Below are 12,224 nucleotides of genomic sequence, written 5' to 3' on the forward strand. Positions count from 1 at the left end.
AATTGTGGGGGCTTTATTTGCTCTTATGTTGTTATATGGAGAGAGAAAAAGGGCATTATTGTATACCTTTGTCATGTTATTTGGCAAATGGCTCAAACCTAATAGAACATTTTCTACTTCAGCGTCTTTCTTCTCCAGAATGGTCAAAAAATGTGTTTTATATTTTTTCCAATTCAGGTGTTGTGCTTAAGTCTTATAACATGGTGAGACTTCTGTATGTAATAATTTTATATATGTAAAATGTTGCGTATGATGTCACATATTCAACGTGAAACAAAGAAAAAGAAACAGCTAAACAAAAGTTGCAAGAGGTTTACTTAACCATGTGTGACATTGAAAAGCTTGCACATGTAGCCTAGTTTTGGTCAGTTTTTATTGTATTTTCTCAAATGTTATTGGAGATACTTTAGATCTGATTGTTTCTAAAGGTTAAGGACAAACTTTATGAATTCAGGTAATACAGTGACTAACTTAAGGGTGTATTTTTCATTACTGGAGACAGAGAAGTTGTTAAAAATGGAAGAAAATCTTGTTTGTTTGTTTTTTAAATATAATTTCTTTATCGGTATTGTTCCTTGATCCAATGATGAATATTTTTATTGATTCTTCAAAATTTGGACAATTACACCATCTTGAACCATCAGTTTGCCAATATCTGTATTTAATTGATTTTATCAAATTCCAAGCACAATAGAAATGCTTGTCATATTTAGACAGTAAGTGCTAAGATTTTGGTCAAAATCATGTTTTTCTACCATTTATTCTGCAATAATCTGCACACAATTATTAGATATGTGATGTAAATGACAAAAATGGCAAATAAATGTTAAAAACTACATTTTTGGCGTTTCTATTTTATTCACACGTAATGGTTCTTATCCATTTATGCATCTGTTGCCACAAATATAAACACTGATGACTAATGAATCTCAGCATTTGTTCAGATTTCGACACATCCATATGCAGTTCAATGACTCAAAGTCTGATTCATCATTCAAGCCTGATTGTTTGCCCTTTCCTTTTCGGCAGGAGGAAGAAGAGGAAGAGGTGATCTGATGGTTGTTGCTGCTGTTTGGACTTTGACTAAATCCACTTGTAATATCAGGTTTTGTAATTAGATTTTCCACTGAAAGCAGAGTCAGCTGAGAGTTCATGCTTCTTGGATGGCCTCTTAACCACAGTCTGTCTCACTCTGGTGACACACTTTTAACATTATTGCTGTCATGTGCCAGAGAGCTAATCCACTGTTCCACATAAAAATTACACTAGCATCTCATTAAACAAATCCCAAAAAATCTCTTTCTCAATTTACTCTAGCAGTGCTACTGATTATTTACACTTGATACCACTAAGATGGACTTTGAATACTCAAATCATTGAAGAGATAAAAGCTGAAACATGGCAACTAAATCATCAGTAAAATAATCTGAGGCTTCTTATCTTGTCAGCACTTAAGTTGAATTGATTTAGTCGGTTTCTTGCTTTAGTGTGGACAATAGCTTCAATCACTTGATGCAAAAATAAATGCCACAAACAGACACAAAGCAGTATTTTTCAGAAATATATTTTATAGATGATGTCAGAGATGAAATGTCCAAAGCGTAGGTCCCAAAGAAAGATAACATTTTTCATCAAGAGACAAACAACAAACAAAAAATAACTTTTTTTCCATTTACATGTAAACCAAGAATTGCTCTTGAGCCACAGTGGTTATATATAGAACTGGCCGAGGTGGGTATGACAATCAAATGATGCCCTTTTCCAAACCTTCTTTGACAAATACCCAACGTTTCTCTAACCGTTAACAGTGCCCATTGAAAAATCTTTGAAAGAGGAACATTCTTTGGGAGAGTCTTTTAAGGTGTGAATATAGTGGAGGTTTGGCAGAGCTCATTTCTCTTAAACATAGTCCATACATGTTTTAAGTGCTGAATCATGTTAAAATCACTTATTGGAAACGATATTCATTAAGAACAATATCAAATGTTTCTCAGTGGAGTCATTTGGACAAAGTCTTTTGAATTGTTTGCACACCAGAGAGGAAGAAACCGTCCCACCTGAAGCTCTGAGTTGCCGTGGGAGGTTTTCTAAGTCCTCCAGTGTTCTTCTTCTATTGTGCAAATACATTTTTGTTACATAGACAAGCAGGCATGCTGACTCACAAACCATGCAAAGAGTTAAAGTTGGCGCGAGCAAACAGCAAAAAAGAAACATTGGAGTAGTTAATAAAGTTTCTACAAAAATGCTAAACCTGAAGTTCATCTTAAAAAAAATGTTAAGCCAAATTAAACGATTAACAAGTGGAATGTTTTGTTAGACATGAAAAATAACTCAGATTTTCTATATCAAATGATATTAAATTAAAATAAACAAGGAAGTCATTTGTAATCAGCGACAAATCGGGGGTCATTTTAATGGAATCAGGCAATGGCGGCTGAAAAAAATTAACCTTTAGAATCTAATTTAGCAGGAAAACAAAAGGACGCTGTGGAAAGGTACCATGATAGTGCAACACATGCTCAGACAGAGGTTTTAAATCATCGGCCAATGTTTCCCACCCATAAGTGACATCTGCGTCCCTTCTGATTGGAAAAATCCCATCCAGCTACATTAAAATGGCCTCTAAACCTCTTTTTTTGTGATGTTGTCACAGTCTAAAGGTAGGTGCATATCACTCATGCACGAGAGGAAATGGATCAATTAGGCAACAAAGTGATCAATTTGTTTTGTGAAACTTAGGGCGACTTGAAACAGCGCAGTTGATGACAAGTTAAATATGCTGCTTTTTTACGTTTCATGGAGTAATATTGTACACCATACTGTTTTTTCCGCTCACAATATCATAGCTGTCATTAGAGTACATTTATAAATTTTCCATATACAAATCTCCTATAAACAGTACATGTTATAAATACACAAGTGATGAAAATGCAGAAAGGCTGAGAGCCATAGAAAGAAAGTCCTTACTTTTGATAAATACAAGAAAGAAAGAAAGTCTTAAACATGTGACTAAGTGTGTGAATGGCAGCCCTATAACTATCCAGAAAACGGATAAAACACAGAACAAAATCTATGGATGAAAAAAAGTTAGAAAAATAATCTTATACAATACAAAATAAAAAGTGGACACGATTACCAAACACAGTTGATATTGAAAAATGACAAGTTGATGTGGAAATCATACAATGTAATTACAAACAGGCAATACTGGATGACTGCCCTGCAAAATATATTCAATTCAATATACATAACTAATGTTTAGCTCACACTAGTAACCAAGGTAGTTGCCAACTGGCAAAGCATGGGAGGTCGTAAAGAAATGCTCACTCGACCTGTGAAGAATAAAATTAGTAAACATTGAACTGAGTATTGGGAGCCTTATCTTAAAGGGCCAATATGTGAAATGTTTGTCGACTTGCCAGCGAACTGGAGTGAAAGTACTACTGTGTATGCAAACTCATGCTTTGGCTTTTTTTGCTTGGCTTTCACTTTTGGATAACATTCAATATCTTGCAAAAAGGTCTGGTCTCTCTGCTCAAATACATGCTTTATGTGTTTTACAAAGCAATGACTTCAGTTAAAGGGAAGCTACATAAAAGGCTGAGAGCTTTCAGTCTAATTTCCTTTTTGAAGGTCTCCATGTTTGCACCTTTATCTAATGAAGCTGGCAACTACCTTTACAAAGCGTTTTCTTTTTTACAGAAAAATAGATCCATCCAAAAGTAAAGTAAGTCTTCAAGAGAGGCTGTGAGAGACAGAAATGTTGTCTTCATCACGTAAACATGCTCAAAGATTGTTTGCTTTATTTCTGTCATTCTTGTCCCCGAAGGACTGGAAACTGTTTCCCTCCCTCGCAAAGATTCAGAGAAAAATCTATTTTAACTTAAGGCAATCTTTTCCTGAACAATCCTGAAATCCAGCAGACCTTCACCAAGGCACTCCTCTCATTCATCAACCCTCTGCAACGACAGGCTGGTCCAATGAGGTGAGGTCTCACCACAAGATCATCAAGTCTTTGTAAAAGCCTACTTAAACTTCAGCCAACCAAAGTCCACAGTGAATGCTTCTTCTAAAATATTATCTCATTTGCTGCGATGCCCTTGTTTTGTCGGGAAAAATAGTTGAGAAAGAGAAAAGAAAGTCCCGGGCTGCGTTTGAACGTAGCTGGGAATGTCTGCTGTCCCTGGTGTCCATATGTGGTCAGAGGGCAGCTGTGTAAAGCACCATATGTTTCTGTGTTTTCACACCGTTCAGTGACGAGGCCTGATCTCGCCCCCACTCCAAATACACTCGCCTGCTGCCTTCAGACGTGGTCACATGGTTAGCCGCTGTGGGCTGATGTGGGGGTGCGAAGACTGACAGAAAATGAGTGTCTCTAAAGCGAATGCTGCCAAGCAACGCTTTTATGTTTAATTTTTTTTCCAGTTCAGTCCTCTGTCTCCTGATTGGCTCCCTACTCTGAGGCTGAGCCCACCCCCTCTCCCTCATTTGGCCGAGGGACCGCCAATCAAGGTGACTGACGTGAGTGGGGTTGGGGGGACTAAATGAAGGGATCAGTCGAGACTCTTTGCAGCTCAAAGAGGCATTCTCCGGAGAGGTCAATGGTAACAGTGTGACACCCTCGTGTTTCCCTCCGTTACAGTGGCTCCTCCTCTTCCATCGGCTCTTCCTCCGGCCTGTCAGCAAAAACACATGACACATGCAAACACAGATGTTACATTGTACTCCTGCATTCTGTAAATATACATAACTTCTGAAAATGCATGGACTCTGAACTCAAACCATTCTCAGAGTCCTTGACGAACACATATTTGACATTTCTTAGTCCCAGATAAGAGAAATGATTTTACAGAAAAGCACAGGGCTTGCAAATTCTTCTGAAGATATTGATGAAGATTTGGGCCTCATGCACAAGTTCATTAGTCTCATGTCACTAACCCTACATTCTGCTCCCACCCACTAACATGCAGGGACATGGAAATAAACGCTGGGTGTCATGATGGCATAAATGATACGACTCAAATGCACAGTGCAGAAGGGAGAAACAGATTTGAAAACCAGAGAGGAGAAAAGCGTAAGTCTGGGTCCGTAGAGCAGGATGATGAAGTTGAATGTCTGGGTTATTGTGGGGAGATTAGGTGTAGAGAAGACAATAATCCAGCACTGCATGACTGCACAGGAAAGCCTTAAATACTCTCCTAATGATTGAGGAGCTGCGGCCGTGCAGTGCGAAGCAGGTGGAAGTGATAGATCTGATAGGAGAGGGAGGGGTCAGCGGTGTGGTTGGCCCTTTCATACACGGTCATCATTGGTCTCACCTACACATGCGCATTGCATATCTGTCAGAATCTGTCTCATCTATGCTTGCACATTACGTATCTGTCAGAATCTGTCTCATCTATGCTTGCGCATTGCATGTCAGAATGGCGGCTAGTATGAAGCGGAAGAAATGAACAGGCTGGAATATATTTATGCAAACAGTAACGCTAAGTGCACATTCATTGTATTCTTTCACATTACAACTTTTATCAATTGAAATATTTTGAACCAAGCAATCATATAGTCTGTCATATAAGCATTCAGCGCAAGTCGAGTGGGGTGGGCAGGGTATCAGCATCTGTAACTGCAGTGCGGGATTGGTGAAGCACGTCATTTAGCATTGATTTCCTTTAATAGAAGAACTATGTTTGTAATACATAAATGTAAAGTTTCATTTAGCCTAGCGGGTAAAAAAAAATACACAATGTACTTATAAATGGATTGTTGCCAAAAACTTAATTACTAAGCAAAGACTGTATTAAAGCATTCACCTAAGCTTTCTGTAGAATATATGTGATTTCTGTCTAACTCTGAGTACATTTTAATGAACTTAAAATAATTCCTGTTAAGAAAAGTTCTTATAATACCTCTGTGTTGGATGTATGACCATTTTATGTACAAGCTGTTAATTAATATAGCAGTGTTGACATATGGAAAGACCCTGTAACCTATGGAGGTTGATTTCATGAGTGGCAATTGAAAGGTCACCCGTTGCAAAACTCGGGTTTGTCTGACTTTCCGTGTAACGGCAGTGTAATGCATAAAACTAGTACACATTTTGTACTTAACATCTTTTTTTCATTTTTATAATCCAAATAATTTTTGTTAATTGACTGTAAATGCTTCACCAATCCCGTACTGCAGAGTTACAGATGCTGATTGAATCGGCAAAGCCCAGGGTATTCCCTGACTGACAACTACCCCCCTGGTCGACTTGCACTGAATGCTTATATGACAGGCTATATGATTACTTGGTTCAAAATATTTCGATTGATAAAAGTTAGAATGTGAAAGAATACAATGAATGTGCACTTAGCGCTACTGTTTGCATGAATATATTCCAGCCTGCTTGTTTCTTCCGCTTTGTACTAACCACCATTCTGGCAGATTCTGACAGCTATGCAATGCAAACTAACACTGGGTTAGTTTGTCTTTCTTTAAATTAATCACATGCTAAACACAGGATGCCACATCAGTGACTTTGATTGAAATGTTTGCACCTGAATAAATGTATCGTGGTTTTAAAATTACAAAAAAAAGGTTTATACAAGGAAGTGAAAAACTAAAAATTCGTGGATGAAAATAATTTGCAGGACATTTAATGATGTAATGATCATCTAATTTCACTGTGGTTGAGCCACAGCCGATTTGTTTTATTGTGAAGTGAGCTTCACCTCTGTTTACATCCAGTGAATGACGTCATTGAGCAGCACATATTAGAGATTTATTGATGCCAAAAATAAAGCCCTTTAACCCTTTCATGCACGAATTATGAGAACCTTAGTCAAGATTTTTTTTCTTCAGTGTTTAGCCATGAAAAAACAATGCGATCGAGTTTTTTTTTTTCTATGGAGTTACAAAAATATCCATGCATTTAATTTTTGAAGTAAAGAAACGTGTTTAAAACCCAATATCAGAAAGTGATATGAAAACAATGAAATAAAAACAATTTAATGCTGCTAATCTGATGTCTTCTCACATTTTAACATATTCCAATGCTAGTAATTACTCACTTCATGGAGATAAAATGCAAAAAAAAAAAAACCTTCTTGTCTAACAAATAACAGTTGATTTACACTTAAACATGTTACTGCGGATCAGGTTTATCAAGAACAGTAAAGTTACAGTAATGACCTGAATTACAGTGTATGGGATGGTGCATAAGCGTCCACTGTGTTGGCTGATATGGAACTAAAACAACAAAACCCATTAATATACAAGAGAACAGCTAGAGAAGAACTGAAAGGGTTAAAGTGAGTTACTGTGTAGACAATGTGTTTAATCACGGGTTGAGTTGGGTTGCGGGTCTAATGTAAATGGGTATGGGCGAGTTTGGAAAAGTGGACCTGTGCAGGACAGCTCAGGAGTTGTCTGCTTTCCCCACACATGGAGATTTTTGGTCATAAATATTTAAAAAGGTTAATAATTACAATTGTCTGCCCTGACCTGTTTCGGAGCCGATTATCAGGACAAATTCACTCTTAACACACCTCAGATCACAGGATAATTTTATGGAATAACCTTATAAAACATAAGATAATCTGACATTTGCTGTCCTTGGTTGGGAAAGGGGAAAACTGGGGCAAAAACAGCTCGATTTATCTTTAAGTGTATACCCCGCTTTAGTTGACATTAAGGATGTACTGGTTGGGAATCAAGGAATATTTCCATCTTACAGTGGCAGCAGGACTGCCATTCTCCTTCCTTGCTCTATCTGTGCGTTACTATTTTGAAAGTTCTCCTCATTGCATGAAAGAACAGCCTTCAAGTTGCAACTACACCTTGAAAATATCAAGTATGTACAAAGATGAATGTTTTGTGCTGTCACTGCATCATGTGCTTGTGAACTTGCCAAACAATCCAAAGAACTTTTCCCCTATACCAAAACAATAGTGGATGGTGCCAGACTTACTTACACAGATGTCTGCTGCATATGGTGCTTATGTAGCTTAATGGAAGTGTTTCCTTATGCTGACTGGCACACCCATTCACTTTAAGACTAGACATGATTCATCAACATACTGTGATTCATAGTGCATCTTTTGTATTGTTTATTATATCCTTATTTTCTTCTTCTTCACTCATGAGGCCCATTACATTCATCTTTTTATGTCAGATCTTACCTCTGATCCATGGTGTTGGTGTTGGCCACAGAGAGAGAAGCCATCGCACTGACGGCTTCAGCCTCTTCGGAGTCTCCTCGTTTGGCCTCCAACAGAGAAAGGCCGAGCCGAGGTGAGTAGCGATGCACCGAACGCCAGTACTTACCTGTGAGCAAGAGAAAACAGTGAGGCAGTTTAACTTTAACTATGTCCATCTGCCTACCTGCTCATTACAAGAGCAACAAATGCGCTAATGCTGGATTTATAGTCAGTGTTGAGCTTACTGTGTGTCTCTAAAACTTTCTCCAGAGAACGAACAGCGTTGGGGTTGGGCCTCTGTTCCAGGACGGCCTTGGGCAATGGGTCCAGCTGTGTCAGAAAAATATACATAAAAAATGTAAACATGAATCTGCAACAGACTGCATTTCCAAGACTCTCCAGGAGGGGTCATCTGGTTTTCAGGCAATGACAACACAATAATGTCTGGGTCTCTTACAAGTATCAGGTGTCAGAAATCAAGATTTTTTAAAACTTAATAACTGTGCATTTTTTTATATTTTCCATACCATTACTTTCTTTTCCTTTTTTGAACACCAGTACACTAGTACTAGTTCTATTCATGTTTTAGGTGAGAAACACAAATAGAAAAGTTGAAATCTGCACATCAAAAAAGTGCAGTGTGAAATAACATACTTAGCATTACAGGTCCAATATTTACTCAAAAAGAGAAGATATAAAATGTGTTTATGTCAGGGTTTTCTGTAGATTTTAAGAGATTTATAAGACCAATCCAGACTTCTAGAGACTTTTACTTGCAAAGTAAATTAATTTATTTCTTTCAAAAAATATCACTGAACTCGAGTTTATTAGATTAAAGTAATTTTGGCTAAATCAGTTTCATCTTATCAACTTTTTTCAAAGACCCATCTGACCTGACTGTTAGGCTTGTCACAAACCATGGTATGCAATATGTTAGAAAAACTGTTTCAGACAAAGAATTGGTTAAATGACCTGAGCATTATGGTATGATAAACCGTACTGTGTTAACACAGCACTGACAGGACACCAGTGTAAAAATGAGACTTTCTGGAGCTGTTGTGTGTAACTTGATCCTGGATCCAGGTATTTTATGAAGGAGTTTCTCATGATTATACACTTGAAGCTGTTATAAATAATGTATTTAAAAAGTATTTCTTGGCTCTGCCTTCCACACCGCAAAAAAGGGGATATCAGGGAAATAATCTTTTTTTTTCTTGTCAAGTATGTTTTTGACTAGAAGTAAAGTAATGTTTTTTAAGATATTCCTATTTTATATTTTACGTTATTATGATGAACTAGGGCGGCATGGTGGTGCAGTGGATAGCACTGTTGCCTCACAGAAAGATTCCAGCACCAAGACCTTTCTGTGTGGAGTTTGCATGTTCTTCCCGTGTTTGCGTGGGCTCTCTCTGGGTACTCCAGTTTCCTCCCACCGTCCAAAGACACGCACTAGTAGATTAATTGGTTAATCTAAATAGCACATAGCTGTGAATGTGAGTGTGATTGGTTGTTTGTCTCTATATGTCAGGCCTGCGATGAACTGGCGACCCCACCTTCACCCACAGGTAGCTGGGATAGGCTCCAGCACCCCCCTATGACCTTCTCCAGGACAAAGTGATCCAGAAGATGGATGGATGAACAAGATTTAACCATATATTATGCAAGAAGTGGTTTGTATAATATATTCATTTATTTTAAGAGTGAATATACTTCCATTTATTAATTCAAGACAGGCTAAAAGAAAGGCTGTTCGAAATTGCTGTTTTCAACAACTTGCTTTTTTAGTTTATTTTTCTAGTCAGAATTTATTTTAGTCAATATAAGACAATTTGCTCATAATTTACTTGTTTATCATCAATATATTAGGGTTGTTTTGTCTTTGAAGTAGAATATGTTAGTTTTAACTGAATGGAGTGTAATATAAAGGTTAACAAAGCGAGCATGTAATTATGATGCATCTAAAGCCTTTAAATTCTACTTCAGCCTCAGCGTCTTTTATATGAGGATTAAGTCACACATCCTTGAAGAGCATGAGATCTAATTACAGCTTAAGTAATGATACATTTGCATCCCAAAAATGCTCTTTGTCCTGATATTACATTACTTATTTTAGTTTTTACTTTTTTCATAACATCACTAATATACGTGGGATTGTAAATCGTCTGGCAAAACACTTCTTGAGTGATTGAATGAAATAAAAGGAGGGAGAAGGCAACAATAGGATGCTGGCTGAGACCCAGACTGTCATGCTGTGCTTTGTTTCATTGCTTCTTACATCTTCTTGATTTAGCATTTCAGATTCAGGTGCTATGTGCTATTCAAGTGACCTCTGTACCTCTTGGCCGAGCAGGGTGGCCACGCAGGCCTCAGAGGCGTCGCAGATTGCGGTGAGGTCATGACCCCCCTCTAGAGCCAGGACAACCCGGCCTCCAGCGAGAGTCATTAACTGCCTGGTCAGATAACCGAAACCTTGACAGAGAGAGAAAGCGAAAGTCAGCGCAAGAAAGGTCACAAGAAGTAGTCAGCAATGAATTTAATTAACCCTGAGAGATGCTGGAGTTTCAGATAAGACACCCACTTCAGATAATCTCACACTCACATTTGGACGTCAGAGTGTAGCCGCCCAGAGGAGGAGGGTGTCCTTCCACAGCGTCGAAGCCAGATGACACCAGCACAATATCTGGAGCAAACTCATTGGCGATAGGCATCACCACTGACCTGTAGTGGGAGAGGAAGGTTTAACGGGCTCTCTATAGGGTAAATTTAACACTTTTCAGACCATTATTAATGAAACCAAACAGTTTTTAGTGTTGAGCGTCCTGAAAAAAGTTGTAGAGCAAGTAATATTTCTAAGTTATTCTTCTTTTCTCTTTTCTTTGAGTTTTTATCCCAGAGAAAACACAGGGTTTGCAAATTCTTCTAAAAGTGTTGAATGAAAGTGTTTCTCTTGTTTATTTTTAAAAATATTTTCTAAAGAAAAAAATTGTGTTTTGAATGCTGACGTTCATGAACTTGCACTTTGACGGAATTAGATGAAAGTAACATTAACTATATTACATACTACTCCAAAAATGTTGTGGTTTTTAATGAGAACAGATACAGCATTAGTCCACATATCATGACAGTATCGAGGTGAGCTTAACAACTTCTGTCCATGGTGCACAATTCATTACACAGTGCAATAATGGTTATCTTATTACAATGTGATCTGTAAAAATTCTTCAAAAGAAGACATTTGAGTCTGATGTTATTGTCATAATGTAATCGTATCAGAGCAACCATAATCAAATCACATCTTACTTAAAACTATACTGTACGATCTGGCATTTTTACACTTTTCTTTTGTAATCTTAAAATACTCATGATAAGCGTGTGGCAAAGTAAAATGTAAAAGAAATCCACCAGGTTTTGAAACTCAAAAATGTTTAATTCTCATACATTTCTGATAAAAGTCTGATCAATCATTTTATTCGGTCAGAATGTGGGGAGGCGAGGGTGGTGGTGGTGGTGGTGGGGGTCTTCCCACACCCCTGTTTCCTGGATGCCGTCTGGGGCAGTGGGGCCCAGGGGGAGGAGGGGTTGGTCCATTGGCTTGGGGTCTTGGCTGGCTGAATTACTGGGGGGGTGGGGGGCACCCTCTGGCGAATGCAAATAGATAGTGTGGAAGAGATGGATGTGTGTGCATGGGGATTGTGGTCGGGTGGGGGGGCTGGGCTGGCTGGCTGTTTGCCTGCCACAGGACGTGGTGGGACTGGGAAAGGTGTGTGTGTGCAGGCATTGGGGGTGTGGCAGTGGGGTTCCTGGTGGCTGGTGTTGCTGCTTTGGGTTAGGCTGTGTCTCGGGTCTTTGGGTGGGGGTGGGGAGGCTGGTTGGGGATGGCTGGCCTATCCGCTGGGGGAGCCCAGGTTGGGTTCTTTTGGTGGGTAGGTGGATGGTCTTTGGGCGTTTGGGGTGTGTCTTGGTGGGGCCATGGTGGTGATGGTGGCCAAGGTGACTGTGGTTGCAGGGGGCTGTGGTGTGGAGTTCTCATATCATCACATCTCT

At 38.7% G+C, this 12,224-nt stretch overlaps 1 protein-coding gene across 5 annotated transcripts in view; it reads right to left on the reverse strand.

The window, feature by feature from the left end:
* Positions 1-1,548: 1,548 nt before the first annotated feature.
* The window catches only part of LOC115435334 (histone deacetylase 4-like), a 152,368-nt gene continuing 141,692 nt past the window's right edge, over positions 1,549-12,224 (reverse strand). For all 5 annotated transcript variants that reach the window (XM_030157684.1, XM_030157693.1, XM_030157674.1 and 2 more), the window contains 5 exons: positions 10,780-10,898; positions 10,516-10,649; positions 8,426-8,510; positions 8,163-8,307; positions 1,549-4,676 (listed from right to left, as the gene is read on the reverse strand). In XM_030157684.1, coding sequence (XP_030013544.1) covers positions 4,637-4,676; positions 8,163-8,307; positions 8,426-8,510; positions 10,516-10,649; positions 10,780-10,898 — 523 coding nt within the window. In that variant the 3' untranslated portion in view covers positions 1,549-4,636. The remainder of the gene's footprint in view (positions 4,677-8,162; positions 8,308-8,425; positions 8,511-10,515; positions 10,650-10,779; positions 10,899-12,224) is intronic.

This window comes from Sphaeramia orbicularis, chromosome 2 (genome assembly GCF_902148855.1).
Source record: "Sphaeramia orbicularis chromosome 2, fSphaOr1.1, whole genome shotgun sequence".
Taxonomy (NCBI): Eukaryota; Metazoa; Chordata; class Actinopteri; order Kurtiformes; family Apogonidae; genus Sphaeramia; species Sphaeramia orbicularis.